The sequence below is a fragment of the Rhinatrema bivittatum genome, chromosome 8, assembly GCF_901001135.1.
Source record: "Rhinatrema bivittatum chromosome 8, aRhiBiv1.1, whole genome shotgun sequence".
Classification (NCBI taxonomy): Eukaryota; Metazoa; Chordata; class Amphibia; order Gymnophiona; family Rhinatrematidae; genus Rhinatrema; species Rhinatrema bivittatum.
The window spans coordinates 185,122,395-185,144,358 of NC_042622.1; the positions used below are offsets into that span (position 1 = coordinate 185,122,395).

General features: G+C 44.7%; 1 protein-coding gene across 3 annotated transcripts in view; it reads right to left on the bottom strand.

The window, feature by feature from the left end:
• LOC115096850 (P2X purinoceptor 1-like) overlaps positions 1–21,964 on the bottom strand; it is a 363,629-nt gene that overhangs the window by 180,350 nt on the left and 161,315 nt on the right. For all 3 annotated transcript variants that reach the window (XM_029612053.1, XM_029612052.1, XM_029612051.1), the window contains one exon: positions 11,882–11,953. In XM_029612053.1, coding sequence (XP_029467913.1) covers positions 11,882–11,953 — 72 coding nt within the window. The remainder of the gene's footprint in view (positions 1–11,881; positions 11,954–21,964) is intronic.

The following is a 21,964-nucleotide window of genomic DNA, read 5'->3' on the forward strand; positions in this document are numbered from 1 at the left end:
GCACCGGCGCTACCTTTGCCCTGTCATATGGTAAGGGCAAAGGGCCACCGGCGCCATTTCTATTAACGCAGCAGTGGCCCAAGAGCGGGAGATTGCGGGAGATTGTGCCGGGACCCCCCCCACTGGACCCCAGGTAATTTAAAACATTTTGGGGGGTTCGGGAGGGTGGGGGATTTGTTTTAAAGGGTCGGGGTGGGTTTTAGGGTTTTTTGGTGTGCCAGTTTTCCCGCCCTCCCCCCTCCCCCGATTTACGATTTTTTGACGATAAATCAGGGGAATTGTTATTGTATCGCGGCTCTAACGATTTTTGATGATTTAAAATATATCTGACGATTGTTTTAAATTGTCAAAAAACGATTCACATCCCTATTAAAGACACCAAAGCCATGTTGACCCGCTTAGATTCGATACACGTTTCTTCACCATGCATCATGGTAACTTTAGACATCAAAGCTCTTTACACTAGCATACCTCAGGATGAGGCTCTTGTAATTTTAGAACAAGCACTGGACACCCACCCCCGCCCTCATCGAGTACCTACAGCGTTCCTTATTGCATTGGCTAAAATCGCCCTTTGCGAGAACTATTTTCTGTTCAACAACCACTTTTACAATCAGGTACATGGAACAGCAATGGGGGCCACTATGGCCCCGAGCCTTGCGAATCTATACATGGCAAACTTTGAAGAGCAATTTTTATATCTCGCCCCTATTTTTGCATCTATTTCACATTGGACGCGATATATCGATGATATTTTCTTTCTATGGCACGGTGATGTTCCTACGTTAAAGATATTTTTGCAGTGGATAAACTCCCTGGATCCCAACCTTACGTTTTCCATGCAATATCATTCCTTGCAGATTTCGTTTTTGGACATTCTTATTATGCAAGTTGATGATCATTTTGTTACCATTTTGTACAAAAAACCAACTGACAGAAAGCAAAATTGCTTACCTTGTAATAGGTGTTATCCCAGGACAGCAGGATGTAGTCCTCACATATGGGTGACGTCACTGAACGGAGCCCAGGTGGGAAAACTTTCTGTCAAAGTTTCTAGAAACTTTTGACTGGCCCTGTGAGGCCACTGAGCATGCCCAGCATGCTATGATATTCTCTGCCACTGGTGTCTCTCTTCAGTCTGTTATATAGCATAAAGCGTTAGCAAAAAATAAAATAATAAAAGTCTGAGGCCCAACTCCGCGGGGTGGCGGGTGGGTTTCGTGAGGACTACATCCTGCTGTCCTGGGATAACACCTATTACAAGGTAAGCAATTTTGCTTTATCCCAGGACAAGCAGGATGCTAGTCCTCACATATGGGTGAATAGCGAGCTAGAGTCTGAGTCATTTTGTATGAAGGCAACAGTGAAGTATTGTTGTTGAAATGAGTCAGACGAAGATCACAGCAGGTTGGATGTAGAAGGAGTTGGGATTAAACTGGAAACAAGTTCTTTAAGACAGATTGTCCATAGGTTGAATCTTGTCTTCCCTCCTTGTCCAAACAGTAATGAGCTGCAAAGGTGTGAAGAGAACTCCATGTTGCTGCCTTGCATATGTCAAGGATTGGCACTGAACGATAGTGTGCTACTGAGGTTGACATTGCTCTTACTGTGTGTGCTTTTACTCGCCCTTGGAGAGGAAGGCCTGCTTGTTCATAACAAAATTGTATGCAATCTGCTAGCCAGTTGGATAGAGTATGTTTCCCCACGGGGTTACCAGGTTTGTTTGGATCATAGGAAACAAAAAGCTGATTGGATTTCCTGTGAACTGCAGTGCGGTTGAGATAAAAGGATAAAGCACGTTTACAGTCCAAGGTATGTAAGGCCCTTTCTCCTTGATGAGAGTGAGGCCGTGGAAAGAATGTGGGCAAAACTATTGATTGGTTTAAGTGGAATTCCGTAACTACCTTAGGGAGGAATTTAGGATGAGTACGGATAACCACCCTGTCATGTAAGAACTTATAAAAGGTTCATATGTGACAAGTGCTTGTAACTCACTCACCCTTCTAGCTGATGTAATGGCTATGAGGAAAATAGTCTTCCATGTAAGAAATTTTAGGTCAGTGGAATGTATGGGTTCAAAAGGAGAACGCATAAGCCTTGATAAAACCAAATTTAGATCCCATGGTGTGGCTGGGTGTCTAATTGGTGGTTTGAGGTGAGTCAAACCTCTCATAAACCTGCTGACAAGAGGTTGTGTGGAGATAGGTGCATCCGCTACCTGGTTATGGTAAGCAGAGATTGCACTTAAATGTACTCTTACAGATGAAGTCTGGAGACCAGATTCTGAAAGATGGTATAAGTAGTCCAGTAAAGAATTTGTAGTGCAAGTGAAAAGATTTATGTTGTTTTGCGTGCACCACAAAGTGAATCTTTTCCATTTGGAAGCATAATTCTTCCGTGTGGAAGGTTTACGTGAAGCTATAAGTACTTGAGATATATTGGATGAAAGATTGAGTGGTTGTAAAATCAAGCTTTCAACATCCATGCTGTCAGGGCTAGGGATTGGAGGTTGGGATGGCGCAACCGACCCTGATCCTGAGTTATGAGAGTGGGAGCTACTCCTAGACGAATGGGATCCCTGACTGAGAGGTCGAGGAGAGTAGGGAACCATACTTGTCGAGGCCAATATGGGGCTATGAGTATCATGGTCCCCTTGTCCTGTTGTAGCTTCACTAGAGTTTTGGTTATGAGTGGTATCGGAGGATATGCATAGAGTAGGCCTGAGTTCCAAGGGCGAGCAAATGCGTCCTTGGCTGGCTTGTTGTTCAGGTTGTATAGGGAGCAGTAGTTGTCTACTTTGTGATTCAGATGTGATGCAAAGAGGTCTACTGTTGGATGTCCCCAAAGGCGAAATATTCTGGTCACTACTGAGGGATCCAGGGACCATTCGTGTGGTTGGAATTGACGACTGAGTCTGTCCGCCACTACATTGTGAATGCCCGCCAGATAAGTGGCTTTGAGAAACATGGAGTTGCTCAGGGCCCAACCCCATATCTGAGCTGCCTTTTGACAGAGGAGGTAAGATCCTGTCCCTCCTTGTTTGTTGATGTACCACATGGCTACTGTGTTGTCCGTTTGGATCAGAACAGTCTTGTGTGTAAGGCAGTCCTTGAAGGCATGTGGAGCATAACGTATAGCTCGAAGTTCCAGGAAATTGATTTGAAATGTTGCTTCGAGTTTTGTCCAAGTGCCTTGTGTTTGGAGATTCCCTATGTGAGCTCCCCAACCCAAGGTGGATGCATCTGTAGTTAAAGTGATCTGTGGAATTGGTTGTTGAAAGGGTAGGCCCTTGCGTAAATTGTCCTTGTTCACCCACCATAGTAGAGAAGAACGTAGTTGGTGGGTTACTCGGATCTGAGTATTGAATGGTTGAATGGCTTGGATCCATTGTGATCGTAATGTCCATTGTGTTATTCTCATGGCTAGACGTGCCATGGGTGTGACGTGAACTGTAGAGGCCATGTGGCCTAGTAAAATTAGAAACAGGTGAGCTGTTACGTGTGTTTGTGATGTGAACCACCTTGCTAGTGATGTGATTGTTTCTGCCCGGTCCTCTGGTAGAAAAGCTCTTGTCAGGTTGGTGTTCAATTCTGCTCCTATGAATTGAAGTAGCTGTACTGGTGTGAGATGAGATTTCTGGTAATTGACCAAGAAACCCACTGAGTGTAGAGTTGTAATTGTTTGATTGAGAGAATCGAGAGCTCCTTGTAGAGACTGACTTCTTATGAGCCAGTCGTCTAGGTATGGAAATACATGAGCACCTCTTTTGCGTAGATGTGCTGCAATGACTGCTAGACACTTTGTGAATACTCTGGGAGCAGAGGAGAGCCCGAAGGGAAGGACTCTGTATTGGTAATGTTGATGGCCCACCATGAAGCGCAGGTACTTGCGATGAGGAGGGTATATTGGGATGTGAGTATAAGCATCCTGAAGATCCAGAGAACAAAGCCAATCTCCTTTTTGAAGAAGAGAAAGCATGGTGCCTAGGGAAACCATCCTGAATTTTTCTTTCTTTAGAAATTTGTTGAGATTTCTGAGGTCTAGGATGGGTCTTAGGCTTCCTGTTTTCTTTGGAATGAGGAAATAACGGGAGTAGAATCCTCTGCCCCTCTGAGAATGGGGCACTAACTGAATTGCCCTGATTTTCAGAAGGGTGGATAATTCTGTTTGAAGAAGAATTAGTTGAGACTCTTGTTGTGGGGTAGCTCTCGGTGGAAATTCTGGTGAAATTGACAGGAAATTTAGTTTGTATCCCTGAGCAATTATAGAGAGCACCCATTGGTCTGTTGTTATTGTTTCCCAGTGAGTGTAGAAGTGGGATACCCTTCCTCCCACTGGAAGTTGTGTGTGAGGATTTAAAGGAGTGGTTTGTTCTCTGGGCTGTATCTCAAAACCCAGTAGCAGGGCCCGTCTGAGGTGGGGGTTGAGGACTGGGTGCCCTAGGCTGTCTAGTTTGGGCACGTTGCTGCTGAGGCCTGGTGGATCTACCCCTTGATGTCTGGGAGAAGTATCTGCGCGGTCTATAGTAAGGCCTCCTTGTTTCTCTCCGAGGAGGCCGACGAGGAGGCTGTGAGGAAGGATCCTGAGGCATCTGAGACAATTGACGTAAAGTCTCTGCGTGTTCCTTCAATTGCTGGACTGCCTCTTGAACTTTTTCTCCAAATAGGTTATCTCCCTTGCATGGAAGATCAACCAACTTTTCTTGGACCTCAGGCCTGAGGTCAGAGGCCTTAAGCCATGCATATCTTCGTGCAGAGATGCCCACAGCTGCAGTTCTGGAGGCAGTATCAAAACTATCGTAGGCTGCCCTTACTTCATGTTTACCTGCTTCCAGGCCTTTATGTATAATGGCTTGTGCAGGTTCTTGAAGCTGTTCAGGCAGTGAGTTGGTGAGTTCCTCCATCTGCTTCCATAAATTTCTCTGATACTGTGTCATGTACAGCTGGTATGCAGAGATTCTGGAGTTTAACATTGAAGATTGGTAAATCTTCCTTCCCAAGGAATCAAGGAAGCGATGATCCTTGCCAGGTGGGTTGGAGGAATGAGGCCGGATTCTTTTTGATTTTTTCTGCGCAGATTCAACTACCACAGATTGATGTGGTAGTTGAACTTTCTGGTACCCTGGAGTTGATTGTACCAAATAGGATGAATCCACTCTTGTTTACAGCTAACACTGTAGATGGGTGTTCCCAGATGCGGTGCTGTAAGTCTAACAGCACTTCGTGGATTGGGATGGCTAAAACTTGTTTTGGGGGATCCACAAATTGCAGGACCTCTAAAGTATGTTGCCTAGAGTCCTGTTCCGCTTCCAACTTAAAGGGGATGGTGTCTGCCATGTCCTGTATAAAATTTGAAAATGACAGATCTTCAGGTGGAGACTTCTTTCTGGAGTCAGGAGGGGAGGGATCCGACATGAAATCCTCTGAAGAGGATTCTGTATCTTGGCTGTCCCAGGATTCCTCTTCCTCTTGTCTATGAGTGGATCTTTTTGGAAAGTGCAGACCTGATGGACCTGGTAATGGGTCTTCAGCTGGAGTAGATGGAAAAACCTGTTTATCAGGTTTTTTGGGTAAGGTGTTGATGACATCTTGATATCTCTGAAGTAGACGCTGTAGAGATGGTAGGTTATGGACCTCATCGCCATCCCTAGGTATGGGTGTCGATGGTATTTGTGTTGGTCTCGACGTCGAGAGAGGTCTTTTCTCCGATGGAGGTGGTAACATAGGCCTCGTAGCAGTCAATGGTAGTTGCGCGTAGATGGACGTCGACGTGGTGATTATCCGTGGTGTCAACGTCGATTCCTCTAGTGTCCTCGGCGTCATGGAGGACACCGGCATCGGTGGTCCCACCAGCATCAGCAACATGGCCGGCATCGATGCTGGAAGCATCGGCATCGACGATCCCGTCGGAATTAGTTGCTCCTTGAAAGCCTTTGAAATTGCTTGTCTGATGATCTCAGACAATTCCGGCGTTACAACTGTTGGTACCAGAGCAGCTGTAAGCGGTGGCGAAGGCTGAGGCGTTGGAACCGCTGCAGGGCCCTGCAGGGGTTCAGGTGTCGAGATCGGAGGAGTAGGCCGAGACCCCGAGGTTTCCTCCAGACGTGGCCGCTTTGTAGTCGACGGATCGTGGGACTCTGACTCAGTCGTCGATGACCGTCTGTGTCTATGTCTATGTTTAGACTTTTGCGGGTCAGCGGATGTCGTCGAAGTGGACGAGGAGGAGGAACGATCTCCCGACGGTCCCGGGGTGGATTTTTTAAGCAGTAAGCGCTTTGTCGCTCCGGCCGGAGACGATTTGGATGACGTCGAAGGTGATGGTATTAACTGTAAGTGGAACAAATGTTCCATCTTTTCGAGTCGGGATTTTCTTGTTTTTGGCGTCATTTCGGCACACTGCGGGCAATTTTGTACATCGTGTTTTTCACCGAGGCAAATTACGCACTCGAGATGTGGATCCGTTAACGACATCTTACGGGCACATACCGGACATTTTTTAAAACCGGTAGCCATAGTGCGATCGACGGCCGTCGAGGTAAAATGGAATTTTCTGTGAGAAAAAATTTCTCCTAAAGAGAATAATATGGGAATAGGGTACTCACCAGCCGGTGAAGAAAAAACCCCCTGAGAGCTGTGACAGAGAATATCGATGAATATATGTGACTTTTTAGTCACAAAGTTATTGAGAAACTTCTCAAGGCTCCTACACCGCGATGCAAACTGCAGCGCGGAAAAACGAAGACTGAAGAGAGACACCTGTGGCAGAGAATATCATAGCATGCTGGGCATGCTCAGTGGCCTCACAGGGCCAGTCAAAAGTTTCTAGAAACTTTGACAGAAAGTTTTCCCGCCTGGGCTCCGTTCGGTGACGTCACCCATATGTGAGGACTAGCATCCTGCTTGTCCTGGGATAAACACCCTTTTGCATTTTTCCAGTTTTCACGCTTACAGTTTGAAGAAAAGTTTACCTATTGGACAGTTTCTACGCCTCCGGCGATTATGTTCGGACAAGGCTGATTTTTTGATACAGGCACAACATCTAGCGTCTAGATTATTACACCGGGGCTATCCACCATCCGTTATTAAAACGGCTTTAAAAAGTGCATCAAATGCACAGCGTGAGTGGCTGCTTTTAGAATCCCCTGATGAACGACAAGATTTACCACTAGTATGTACGATCCGTTTTTCCACAAAATCTCATGCCATTGCTGAAACTATACGTAAGTATTGGTATGTTCTGCATACCCATGAGGTTTTCCAAGATATCCCACTGATTGCATATAGCAGAGGCAGGAATTTACGGGACCTGCTTACCCACTCTTTTACACAGATAGATACCGATTTCCAATTTGAAGGACTGCTTGGACATTGGGCCTGTGGAAAATGTACTGTATGCTCCCAATCGCTGGATGGAACTACATGGACTGATAAGGCCGGCCAGATTTACACAGCCCGGTTTCATTCTAATTGCGCTACCTCCCACGTTGTATACATCATCTTGTGTCCATGCAATAAGATTTACGTGGGGAGGACTAAACGCGCCATCAGAACACGGCTTATCGAACATCGGAGTTGCTTAAATACGGGTAAAATCAATGCTCCTATTGTCCAGCACTGCTTAGACATGAAGCATCTTTTTGTGGATTTGAGGTGGCGGGTCATCGATCGGATACACTTGACAACACGGGGGGGCGATCCACAGAAGCTACTCAACTTTCGTGAACAACGTTGGATTTTCCAGCTAAATAGTATGCATCCGGATGGTCTGAATGCAGCCATTGAATGGTATTCTTTGTTATGAGTATCCTAGCAACGATTCACGTCATTTCCTGTTCAATAGCGGATTTGATTGGTTAATGCCTTCTTAAAAATGGCGCGAAAGCGGCCCCTCTGGTAGAGGAAAAACATTACTGCTTCAAAATGCTGCTTATGCACTTTCACGTTAGTACTCATGATGTTTATATGCATGTATATTGTTAACTGTTGGAAATGCTGTTGCTAACATTCCTTTTGAATTCATAGATATTACTGGCCCTTGATGAAGGCTGTTGATGCCGAAACGCGGTCCATGTCGGGCTTGCCTCTTTATAAGACCTTACGACCATGTCTCAGGCGGTTCTCCAAGCATATTAAGTTAAGTGCAAGTTTCAAAGTTTTAGTATGGGTCTCGAATGGGCCATGCATTAATTTCTCACTTGAGCAAAAAGGAAAAAACCAAAAAAAAGTACAATTTGATATAAGACCTATGATTATACTGCCGGTATACTATGTGCTAACTAGCAGTGAAAATGTATGCCTTTGTATGAGGTCTTTCTTCAATAATTTGTTGTGTACTCACACTGTCGAATCTGATAACTGTTTGGGACAATAGCATCTTTTGTATCTCGATATCCAGTCGCTATTCCCTTCCTGATATAGTGTGCTAGAGGATATATGTTCTCATAACTGATAGAAAGGATGCAGGTACCGATGGCACTGGTATACCGCAGGGGGAGGGGTACTGATGGCATTGAAGTATCCAAGACGGTCTAAAGGGGGTACCGACGGTAGCGATGGGGGCATCGATTGTGCGAGGGTACCAAGGAAATCGAAGGACCTGAAATTGACAGGGGCCCTGGTGGCAACGGAAACCAAGAAAGTCCCTGTCCCACTAGCGCTAATAACCAAAGTGTCACAGAGGGACACTCGCAGGCTATGTGTGCCTAACTAAAAACATAGGAAGGCCGTAGTCGGTTGGCAGGCCAGGGAGGTGACAGGAACTGACCGAAAAAAAGGGCATAGTACTCACCGAGTGTCGAATAAATGTATGCGAAGGGAGAACCATGCAGGGAAAAAGTGTTTGTGAAGTAAAAGTTTAAGTGTTTCCGTTAGGGAAAAAGTGTTAGAATTACTCACAGAGCTCCTAACCGCTATGCTTACTGCAGAGCGGAAAAAAGAAGACTGAGAGAGACACCTGTGGTCATAGGGATAATTGCAGACTGAGCATGCTCAGTGTACTCAGTGTGCCAGTGTCAGTCAAAGCTTTATAGAAACTTTGACAGAAAAGTTTTCTGTACAGGGCTCCATTCTGTGATGTCACCCATATGTGAGGACTACCATCCTTCTTGTCCTCTGAGAAATACATATACTGCAGGGAGAAATCCACTGGAGAATCACACTCCACACCCCCCCCCCCCCCCCCAATGCACATATAAAGGGACTGATGTACTAGAGTCTATTAATGCTTTCACAAACATTTGTATGCAATAACTGCACTTTTGCACGTATTAATCTCTGCTAAGGTAAGACCGAAAAATAACACTCTTAAATCCTAATAAAATCTCACCCTATAATGTATTTATCAACTTTAACTTATTTTTTATGAAAAAAATTTTGAAAAAATAATTTTGAAAAAAAACAATTTTGAAAAAAATTTATAATTTTGAAAAACATTTTTTTGCAGGATGGGGTAAGTTTCATATATTTTGATGCATGCCTCCATGGCCTTGCTTTAATTTTTTTATGTTATAATCATCAACTTACCACCCTCCCACTCTCTATTTTATTCAACAATTTTTAGTAAACTTTTTTTTATTATTTAAGTAAAAAGATGTTTATATGTCATTCAATAAACCCTCTTAACCATGTCTCAATGTCCACTTATTTAATGTCTCCGTCAAAATTTATGGTTTTTACAATTTCCATTGTTATTCCTTACTTCTTTTTTTATTTTTTTGTAAAGTTCAAACTGTGATGTCTTCCGATCTTCCTCCAACTCTATTTAATGTTCTTTCTCCAACGAGATAGAATTTTTTCTTTATCCGTTATTAAATTGTTCAAACTGAGTGAGTTCTTATTGTTCTAAAGAATTTATATCTACATTAATTTGTTTGAACTAAATAAATCTTCATTTATTCTGAAGACATTATTTGTGTATCATTCTCAAATAAACTTTTGCTGCCGCCTAAAGCTGTTTGAAATATATGTCCACTTATTAAATGTCTCCATCAAAATGTATGGTTTTTACAATTTCCATTGTTATTCCTTACTTCTTTTTTTATTTTTTTGTAAAGTTCAAACTTTGATGTCTTCTGATCTTCCTCCAACTCTATTTAATGTTCTTTCTCCAACGAGATAGAATTTTTTCTTTATCCGTTATTAAATTGTTCAAACTGAGTGAGTCCTTATTGTTCTAAAGACTTTATATCTACATTAATTTGTTTGAACTAAATAAATCTTCATTTATTCTGAAGACATTATTTGTGTATCATTCTCAAATGAACTTTTGCTGCCGCCTAAAGCTGTTTGAAATATATGCGGTTTCTATATCCCATTAACATAACATGGTGGGGTTATAACTCTCCTTTTCAATTACTGAGTTTGATCACCTGAGAGTGAGGAGTGAAGAACAGATGCGGACTCCCCTGATGAAGAAAAGGTGGACTTTTCGAAACATGGCCGTGTTGGGAGAACATGAGAGAGAAGTGTTTGTGAGACATGAAAATTTGTTTGGCGTCAGTAATTGAAAAGGAGAGTTATAACCCCAGTTATAACTGCACTTTTAACATGTATTATGTAGGGATGTGAATCGTTTTTTGACGATTTAAAATATCGTCCGATATATTTTAAATTGTCAAAAATCGTTAGAGGCGATATACACTAGGAATTCCCCCGATTTATCGTCAAAAATCGTAAATCGGGGGAAGGGGGAGGGTGGGAAAACCGGCACACTAAAACAACCATAAAACCCACCCCGACCCTTTAAAATAAATCCCCCACCCTCCCGAACCCCCCCCCCAAATGTCTTAAATTACTTGGGGACCAGTGGGGGGGTCCCACTGTGATCTTCCACTCTCGGGCCACTGGTGCGTTAATAGAAATGGCGCCGGCGCTACCTTTGCCCTGTCATATGACAGGGCAAAGGTAGCGCCGGCGCCATTTTGGTTTCTGTCCCCCGACGTCACGAGCGCAGGAGATCGCTCCCGGACCCCCGCTGGACCCCCAGGGACTTTTGGCCAGCTTGGTGGGGCCTCCTGACCCCCACAAGACTTGCCAAAAGTCCAGCGGGGGTCCGAAAGCGACCTCCTGCACTCGAATCGTATTTGCCGGATTGCAAAATGGCGCCGGCCATACGGCCATACAGCCAGCACCATTTTGCCATTTTGCGCCGGCGCTACCTTTGCCCTGTCATATGACAGGGCAAAGGTAGCGCCGGCGCCATTTCTATTAACGCACCAGTGGCCCGAGAGTGGAAGATCACAGCGGGACCCCCCCACTGGTCCCCAGGTAATTTAAGACATTTGGGGGGGGGGGGGGTTCGGGAGGGTGGGGGATTTATTTTAAAGGGTCGGGGTGGGTTTTAGGGTTGTTTTAGTGTGCTGGATTTCCTCCCCTCCCCCGATTTACACGATATTTAAAAAAACAAAACTGCGACGAACCGATTCCCTCCCCCCCCAGCCAAAATCAATCGTTAAGACGATCGATCACACGATTCACATCTCTATTATCTAGTTTAAATGCATTAACAGATCTTTTAATGCATATTAATTAGCTTACAGGTGTTTTAACAGAAAAGCTTATGTTAATGAGATAATAAAATACAAATCAGCACATTACCTATTAGTGCATAATAAAATACAAATCAGCACATTACCTATTAGTGCATACAAAAATTGTTAAAATGTACCAAAGTGAACACAGACCTATAATGCCAAGATCTTAACTACAACTCACAAAGGTCTAGTTAACATGCATTAACAGCCAATGTGAACATGCATTAGTGCATTAGCTTCAAAATGTAAAACGCACCACTTAAAAGGCTTTTCACATATTGCCTCTATGAGAAAATAGCTTTGAACATCTGAACCATAGTGACAACAAAAAGGAAAGACTGTTTTAATTACCTCAGCACAATTCCTTAATGTCTGATTTGGGGTCATAATATAGTTAGTTATCACCACCAACGAACCGTCTCCCTGTGCAGAGGAAAGTGGGACTCAGTTATTTAAAAAAAAAAAAAAGTTGTTTGAAATATAATATGCATTTAATTTTTCTCACTCTTCCAAACCCTGTTTCAAACTCGTAAAATAATTCCTACAGTTATCTTATTATGTATTGTGGTGAAATTTAAATAGTGTGCCTTAAAATTGTAATATGATCAACCTGTACTCACAATTAAGGAAATTAATTAGAACTTTTTCTTCTTTCACTTCTACAAAGCATTTTCTCTAGTCATGTGCAGAGATAGTGTTAGAAATGGCATAGCCCAGGGGAGTGCATGAACATACCCTCCCCTCAATCCCAGGTCCTCTCTCTCTACTCCTCAATCCCAAATCCTATCCCTCCTCCACTTACTTCGTTCTCCCAACCCTGCCATTCTAGGTTATCTTCTTCAGCCTTCTTTCTACTCAACCATGGCCCCTTCCCAGATTCTCTCCCTTTCCTTCTACTCCTTAATATCAGATTCTCTTCCTCCTCTTCCTCCTCCTCCTCCTATCCCCCACCTGATCCCTGGTCAGGAGGCAAAGAGAAAGAGAGAGAGCTAGGTCAGTTTAGCATTTTTTGTTTCTCAGGGGTTAATCAAAAATTCTCCCCGACCCCAATGATTCTCCAATTTTACTCTCCTCCACCTGGTGATCAATATAAATATTTTTTACTGCCCCCTCTTCTACTCCTAGGATAGGAACATTGGTTCTTACCTGCTAATTTTCATTCCTGGAATACCACAGATCAGGCCAGATGCATTGATTTTGCTCCCCTACCAGCAGATGGAGACAGAGAAGAAAAGCTTTACTGACACTACACTACTTAAGTTAGCATGCCACCTGCAGTTTCTCAGTGTGACCTGTACTAAATCAACATGAGATTAACAAATAAACCACTACCCCACCCAACCTGAGCAGGGGAAAAAGGGGATCCTCAACAAGGCCCTTCAAGCAATAAGGGAGACAGCAAAATTGCTTACCTTGTAATAGGTGTTATCCCAGGACAGCAGGATGTAGTCCTCACATATGGGTGACGTCACTGATGGAGCCCTATTGCGGGAAAAACTTCTGTCAAAGTTTCTAGAAACTTTTGACTGGCAGCCTGAGGCTACTGAGCATGCCCAGCAAGCCATGATATTCTCTGCCACAAGGGTCTCACTCTAGTCTCGTATGTAACCTTTAGCAAAAAATAAAATAATAAAAGGTGTGAGACCCAACTCCGCGGGGTGGCGGGTGGGTTCCGTGAGGACTACATCCTGCTGTCCTGGGCTAACACCTATTACAAGGTAAGCAATTTTGCTTTATCCCAGGACAAGCAGGATGCTAGTCCTCACATATGGGTGATTAGCAAGCTAGAGGCTGAGTCATTGTTCATGTAGTTAGCAGTGATGCGTTGTTGAGGAAATGAAGCAGCCGAAGATCACAGCAGGTTGGTTGTAGAAGGAGTTGGGTTCAAGCTGGAAACAAGTTCTATAAGACAGATTGTCCATAGGCTGAATCCTGTCGTCCTTGTTTATCTAGACAGTAATGAGCTGCAAAGGTGTGAAGAGAACTCCATGTTGCTGCTTTACAAATGTCAATGATTGGCACTGAACGAAAATGTGCTACTGAGGTTGACATTGCTCTCACTGAATGTGCCTTTACTCGCCCTTGGAGAGGAAGGCCTGCTTTTTCATAGCAAAACTGTATGCAATCTGCTAACCAGTTTGATATAGTATGCTTACCCACTGCATTGCCTGGCTTATTTGGATCATAAGAGACAAAAAGCTGATTGGATTTTCTGAGGGACGTAGTGCGATTCAGATAAAAGGACAATGCACATTTGCAGTCCAAAGTGTGCAAAGCTCTTTCTCCTTGGTGAGAATAAGGCCGTGGAAAGAATGTGGGTAGAACTATGGTTTGATTTAAGTGGAACTCTGTAACTACCTTAGGAAGGAATTTTGGGTGTGTTCGTAGAAGCACTCTGTCATGGAGAAACTTTGTATAAGGTTCATACGTGACAAGTGCTTGTAACTCACTAACCCTTCTAGCTGATGTGATGGCTATAAGGAAGATAGTTTTCCATGTGAGAAATTTGAGATCGCAAGAATGAATGAGTTCAAAGGGAGAACGCATTAATGCTGTTAAAACCAGATTCAGGTCCCATTGTGTGACTGGAGGCCGAATTGGTGGTTTAAGGTGAGTTAGGCCTCTCATAAACCTACTGACAAGAGGTTGTGTGGATATAGGTGCATCTCCCATCTTGTTATGATAAGCTGAGATTGCACTCAAATGCACTCTGATTGATGAGGTCTGAAGACCGGAGTCTGAAAGATGGTACAAATAGTCTAGAAGAGAAGTAGTGGGGCAAGTGAAAGGATCAATATTGTTTTGTTTGCACCACAAAGTGAATCTTTTCCATTTGAAAGAATAATTCTTTCTTGTGGAAGGTTTACGTGAAGCTATAAGCACTTGAGATACATTGGTTGAAAGATTGAGTGGTTGCAAGATCAAGCTTTCAACATCCATGCTGTCAGGGATAGGGATTGAAGGTTGGGATGGCGCAACTGACCCTGATCCTGAGTTATGAGATTGGGAGCTACTCCCAGGCATATTGGATCCCTGACTGAAAGGTCTAGCAATGTGGGAAACCATACTTGTTGAGATCAGTATGGGGCTATGAGTATCATGGTCCCCTTGTCTTGTTGTAGCTTCACTAGAGTTTTCGTTATAAGCGGTATTGGAGGATACGCATATAGCAGGCCTGAGTTCCAAGGGCGAGCAAAAGCATCCTTGGCAAGCTGGTTGTGTTGTTTGTGTAGAGAACAGAAGTTGTCTACTTTGTAATTCAGAGGTGACGCAAAGAGGTCCGTTGTTGGTTGTCCCCAACGTTGGAATATCTTGGCGGCTACTGAGGGATTCAGGGACCACTCGTGTGGTTGGAATTGACGACGGAGTCGGTCCGCTAGCACATTTTGAATTCCTGCTAGATAAGTGGCCTGTAGGAACATTGAGTGGTTCAAGGCCCAGTCCCAAATTTTTGCAGCTTCTTGACAAAGGAGATACTAGCCCATACCTCCCTGTATTGTCTGTTTGGATCAGAACAGTCTTGTGTGAAAGGCAGTCCTTGAACGCATGAAGTGCATAACCTATAGCTCGAAGTTCCAGAAAATTGATCTGATATGTGGCTTCGAGTTTTGTCCAAGTTCCTTGAGTTTGAAGAGAGTTTATGTGAGCTCCCCAACCCAATGTGGATGCATCCGTAGTTAATGTTTCCTGAGGGACTGGTTTCTGGAAAGGAAGGCCCTTGCGTAAATTGTCCCTGGTTGTCCACCATCGTAGTGATGATCGAAGTTGGTGGGTTACTTGTATTGGATAGTGTAACGGCTGAATGGCTTGGATCCATTGTGATCGTAGAGTCCATTGGGTTACTCTCATGGCGAGTCGTGCCATAGGCGTGACATGAACCGTGGAGGCCATATGGCCTAGTAAGGTAAGGAACTGATGAGCTGTCGCTTGTTGTTGCATGGAAATTGAATGCGCCAACAGGGACAGTGTGACTGCACGATCTTCTGGTAGAAAAGCCTGTGCAATGTCTGTGTTTAACTCTGCTCCTATGAATTGGAATAGATGAGAAGGGTTCATGTGGGATTTTTGATAATTGATGAGGAATCCCAGTTTGTGAAGTACAGCTATGGTGTAATTCAGTGAAGTTATTGCTCCTTGTTGTGATTGACTTTTGATGAGCCAATCGTTGAGATAAGGAAAAACATGAACACCCTGCTTGTGTAAGTGTGCTGCTATCACTGCCAGGCATTTGGTGAATACCCTGGGAGCTGAAGCCAGTCCGAATGGTAACACTCGGTATTGGAAATGCTGATGTCCGACTGTGAATCGCAGATACTTGCGATGAGGTGGGAATATAGGAATGTGTGTGTAAGCATCTTGAAGATCCAGAGAACAAAGCCAATCTCCCTTTTGTAGGAGTGGAAGCATGGTGCCTAGTGAAACCATCCTGAACTTTTCTTTTTTTAAGAATTTGTTGAGATTTCTGAGATCTAGAATGGGACATAGGCCTCCAGTTTTCTTTGGAATGAGGAAATACCGGGAATAGAATCCTCTGCCCTTCTGAGTGTGTGGTACGTGTTCCACAGCTTTTGCTTTCAGAAGAGCGGATAATTCTGTTTGTAATTGAGGGATGTGATTGAAATGGGAGTTTTGTGGTGGAAACTCCTGAGGGAGAGATGCAAAGTCTAGGCGGTAGCCTTGATGAATTATGGACAGGACCCAATGATCGGTTGTTATTGTTGTCCATTCCTTGTAGAAATGGGATATTCTCCCTCCAACTGGCAAGGTGGCATAGGGATTGGGATATTGGCCTTGTGCTCTGAAATTTGTTTCAAAAGCCCGAGGTAGATCCTGTTTGATGAGGTGGTTGGGGCCTCACAGACTGTTGTTGTCTCTGTTGTGGTCTTTGTTGAGACCTTGGAGGTCTTGACCTAGAAGCAGGAAGATAGTATCTCTTTGGCCGATAGAAGGGACGTTTCGCCTCTCTATGTGGTGGTCTGCGAGTTGTGTGGGTTGCAAGGTCATGAGGCAGCATAGAGAGTTGTTTTAGTGTCTCTGAATGCTCTCAAAGTTGGGCGACGGCATCCTGCACTTTGGTTCCAAACAAATTATCTCCCTGACAGGGAAGGTCTACTAATTTATCCTGGACTTCAGGGCATAAATCAGAAGCCTTTAGCCAGGCCCACCTTCTGGCACTGATGCCGGATGCTGCTGTTCTAGAGGATGTTTCAAAAGCATCGTAGGCTGCCCTTACCTCATGCTTTCCTGCATCCAAACCCTTTTGGATAATGATTTGTGCTGCCTCCTGTTGTTGTTGAGGCAGAGAGGGCAGAAACTCTTCAATCTGCTTCCAGAGATTCCTCTGGTGCTGCGTCATGTAGAGCTGATATGCAGCAATTTTGGAGTTGAGCATGGCTCCTTGGTAGATTTTCCTCCCCATCAGATCCAAAAATCTACTGTCCTTTCCTGGGGGGACTGAGGCATGAGTCCTGGTTCTGCGAGATTTTTTCTGAGCAGATTCCACCACAAGAGAATTGTGAGGAAGTTGAGGTTTCTCAAATCCTGGTGCTGCTTGAACAAGATAGGAGATAGGTTGTACATGGATGTTCCCATATCCTCTGTTGAAGCTGTAATAGCACTTCGTGTACTGGAATTGCCAGATTGTGCTTAGGAGGATCCACAAACTGTAAAATTTCAAGTGTCTGCTGCCTCTCATCCTTTTCAGCCTGGAGTTGGAAGGGTATGGACTCGGACATTTCTTGAATAAAAGATGAAAATGAAAGGTCCTCTGGAGGTAACTGCTTTTTGGCTTGAGGTGGAGAAGCCTCAGACAAAAAATCTTCTGAGGTAGGCTCAGATTCTGTATCAGACCAAGTATCAGAAGTAGGTATGTGATATTGAGGAGGTTCCGGCCTTTGAGGTGGAGGTATTCCTGAAGGGCCTTGCAAGGGATCTTGTGGGTCCGGTGAAGTCTCTTGATCCTCTTCTTCTTGCCCAGGTATTATGGGCAATGAAGCCAGAAGGTCCTGATACCTCTTAGTGAGGATGCTGTGTAACTGTGCTTCAGAACTAGAAGTGTCTGGAACTGTGGAAGTAGGCTTCAGTGAAGAATGTTTAAATTTCCCCAATGACTTTTGTGTGGAAGATGTTCTTCTTGGCAAAGGTGCTTTAGACGGTGCCATGGTGTAGAGAGACATCGATTGTGTAATCGGTGGCATCGATGAAGTATTGAAGGTAAACATCGATATTGGAATCATCGATGATATGGGTCTGGCTGGCATCGAAGGCATCGGGAATTGTAAAGGAACCGATGGTATCGATGGTGTATATGTTGGAACTGGATCCGTCATTGAAGAAGTTATCAGCGGAATCGAGGAAGACATCGCTGGCATCGGCGTATATGCCGGCATCGACTGAGACGTCGGTATCATCGGCGGAGTCGCCGGCATCGGCTGTGAAGCCAGAATCAAAGGAGTGGTTATCGTCGGCGATCCCGCAGGCATCGACACGGTGGTCGGCATCGACATTGTTGTCGGCATCGGCGATGACGCCGGAATTTGGTGCTGTAAGGCATCAGTGACTATTTGTTTTATTAAGGCAGTCAAGTCAGTAATTGAAGTCAATACTTGCTGTGATATCGACTGTATCGATTCCGGAACTGATGGCACCGTAGTTGAGGAAGACTTTTGCCTCTTAGCGGTCAGTTCCTCCGGCGGCGGGAGCAGCGGGATAGATCGATGCCATCAGTGCTTGTGCTTCGATCGTGGTTCGGATACCGACCTTGTCGATGATGTGGAGGGTGTTGAAGAAGAGGCATCCCCCGAACCCTCCAGAAGTCTTTTCTTGATCAGGATCTTTTTTGTAAGGCCTACCGGCGATGATTTTGTAGAAGTCGTCGGTGAAGGCCCCGATTGAATCTGGAAAATCTGTGCCATTTTTTCTTGGCGGAGTTTCCTGCCTTTTGCCGTCATTTCTTGGCATTTTGGACAGGCAGCGATGTCATGCTGTCCCCCAAGTCATTGAACGCATTCGGTATGCGGGTCCGTTATGGACATTGTTCGATTGCAGGCTGGGCACTTCTTGAAGCCTGATGACATTTTGTCTCGACGTCCGTCGATGGAAAAAAGCTGAATTTTTTTTTAGCGAAAGCTAATTTGTTTGTCACCGGCCGGTGACAAACGGTATGAGACCCGAAATGGGCAAATTTATTAACGAAAATTTTTAACTTTTTCATCAAGTTGTGAGGAGAACCTCACAGGGCTCCTGTGACCGCGATGTCGATGGCAGCGCGGAAAAAAGAAGACTGAAGTGAGACCCCTGTAGCAGGGAATATCATGGCATGCCGGGCATGCTCAGTAGCCCCAGGCTGCCAGTTAAAAGCTTCTAGAAACTTTGCCAGAAGTTTTCCCGCATTAGGGCTCCGTGAGTGACGTCACCCATATGTGAGGACTAGCATCCTGCTTGTCCTGGGATAACACCTATTACAAGGTAAGCAATTTTGCTTTATCCCAGGACAAGCAGGATGCTAGTCCTCACATATGGGTGATTAGCTTGTTATGATAAGCTGAGATTGCACTCAAATGTACTCTTACAGATGAAGTCCTAAGACCAGAGTCTGAAAGATGGTATAGCTAGTCTAGTAGTGAAGTAGTGGGGCAAGTGAAAGGATCTATAGATTTCTGAGTGCACCACAAAGTAAACCGTTTCCATTTGTAGGAATAATTCTTTCTAGTGGAAGGTTTACGTGAAGCTATCAGCACCTGAGATATAGTGGTTGGAAGGTTGAGTGGTTGTAAGATCAAGCTTTCAACATCCATGCCGTCAGGGACAGAGATTGAAGGTTGGGATGGCGCAACCGACCCTGATCCTGAGTTATGAGATTGGGAGCTACTCCCAGACGAATTGGATCCCTGACTGAGAGGTCTAGCAGTGTGGGGAACCATACTTGTCGAGGCCAGTATGGGGCTATGAGTATCATGGTCCACTTGTCCTGTTGTAGCTTCACTAGAGTTTTGGTTATGAGCGGTATCGGTGGATACGCGTATAACAGGCCTGAATTCCAATGGCGAGCAAAGGCGTCCTTTTGTAGGCTGTTCTCCTGTCGAAGCAGAGAGCAGTAATTGTTCACTTTGTAGTTCAGGTGAGATGCAAAGAGGTCTATTGTTGGTTGACCCCAGCATTGAAAGATCTTGGTTGCTATCGTTGGATCCAAGGACCACTCGTGTGGTTGGAACTGACGACTTAGGCGATCGGCTACTATGTTGTGGATGCCTGCTAGGTAAGTGGCCCGTAGAAGAATTGAATGTGCTAGGGCCCAATCCCAAATCTGTGCTGCTTCCTGGCAAAGGAGGTAGGAACCTGTTCCCCCTTGTTTGTTGATGTACCACATGGCTACTGTGTTGTCCGTTTGGATCAGAACAGTCTTGTGTGAAAGGCAGTCCTTGAATGCATGTAGCGCATAACGTATAGCTCGAAGCTCTATGAAGTTTATTTGAAAAGAGGCTTCGAGTTTTGTCCACATTCCCTGTGTCTTTAGATAACCAATGTGTGCTCCCCAGCCCAAGGTGGACGCATCTGTAGTTAAAGTCACTTGGGGAACTGGTTGCTGAAAAGGTAGGCCTTTGAGCAAGTTGTTCATTGATGTCCACCAGAGGAGGGAGGAGCGTAGTTCCTGCGTTATCTGAATGGGAGTGGACAATGGTTGAATGGCTTGAATCTACTGAGATTTGAGTGTCCATTGCATTAGTCGCATGGTCAGTCTGGCCATGGGAGTGACGTGAACTGTGGAGGCCATGTGACCGAGTAGGGTGAGGCACTGATGAGCTGTAACTTGAGATTGAGTTCGGAAAGAGTGTGCCAAGAGAGCGAGTGTTTGAGCACGGTCTCTTGGAAGAAAAGCTTTTGCTGTGATGGTGTTTAGGTCTGCAGCTATGAATTGTAATAGGTGAGATGGTGTGAAATGGGATTTCTGGTAATTGATGAGAAACCCCAAGGAGTGAAGCAAGTTGACAGTGAGCTTGAGGGAATTGAGAGCTCCTTCTTGTGTCTGACTCCTGATGAGCCAGTCGTCCAAGTAAGGGAATACATGCACCCTTTGTTTGTGAAGATGTGCCACCGCTACTGCCAGACACTTTATGAACACTCGAGGTGCTGAGGCTAGGCCGAATAGAAGCACTCAGTATTGAAAATGTTGTCCCTCGATCAGAAATCGCAGGTACTGTTGATGAGGAGGAAAAATGGGAATGTGAGCGTAGGCATCTTGAAGATCCAGAGAGCAGAGCCAATCCCCTTTTTGAAGAAGAGGTAGCATGGTGCCTAACGATACCATCCTGAATTTTTCTTTTTTGAGAAATTTGTTGAGATTTCTGAGATCCAGAATTGGACGTAGGCCTCCGGTTTTCTTTGGAATGAGGAAATAGCTGGAGTAGAATCCTCTGCCCTGCTGAGGCCTGGGAACTGGTTCTATGGCCCTGGCTCTCAGAAGGGTGGATAATTCTGTTCTTAGGATTTTGGAGTGGTGGTTCACTGACCAAGATTTGATTGGTGGAGTTTCTTTTGATACAGTGAGAAAATCCAATCGGTACCCTTGGCTGTAATTGAAAGTACCCATTGGTCTGTTGTTATGGAGGTCCATGTATGATGGTAATAGGTTATGTGACCTCCCACTGGTAATTCTGGAAGTGGATTGTGAAAGGGGCTTCTGCTCTCTGGTTGAATTTCAAAAGCCTGATGTTGACACAGTCTGAGCAGGTGGTTGAGGCCTAGTAGGCCTTTGTCGAGCCTGAGGAAGCTGAGTTGGACAAGCTTGTCTTGTCCGGCTTGTTGGTGGGTAGTAGCGTCGTTGGCGGTAGTAAGGCCTTCTGAAATCTCTTCTAGGAAGTCTTCTAGAAGGTGGTTGTGACTCTTGAGGAATCAGTGATAATTGCTTGAGAGTTTCCGTGTGGTCCTTTATGGTGGCCACTGCTTCTTTGACCTTATCACCGAATAGGTTCTCACCTAAACAAGGAAGGTCGGCTAATCTCTCTTGAACTTCTGGCTGTAACTCAGAAGCTTTCAGCCAAGCCCATCTACGAGCCGTGATTCCTGAGCCTGACAATCGAGAAGCGGTCTCAAAGCTGTCGTATGTAGCTCTGACTTCATGCTTGCCTGCTTCTAGGCCCTTATGCACGAGTTGTGAGAAAGGTTCTTGGAATTGCTCTTTAAGATCCTGGGTAAGGCCTTCTACCTGCTTCCAGAGGTTGCGTTGATATTGGTTCATGAATAACTGGTATGAATTTATTCTTGAGACCAACATAGCACCTTGAAAGACCTTTCTGCCTAGACTATCCAGGAATCGACTTTCTTTTCCTGGTGGTGTGGAAGCATGTGTTTTGAGCCTTTTAGCCTTTTTCTGGGCTGACTCAACTACCATCAACTGGTGTGGTAGTTGAGATTTTTGAAAGCCAGGAATTGGCT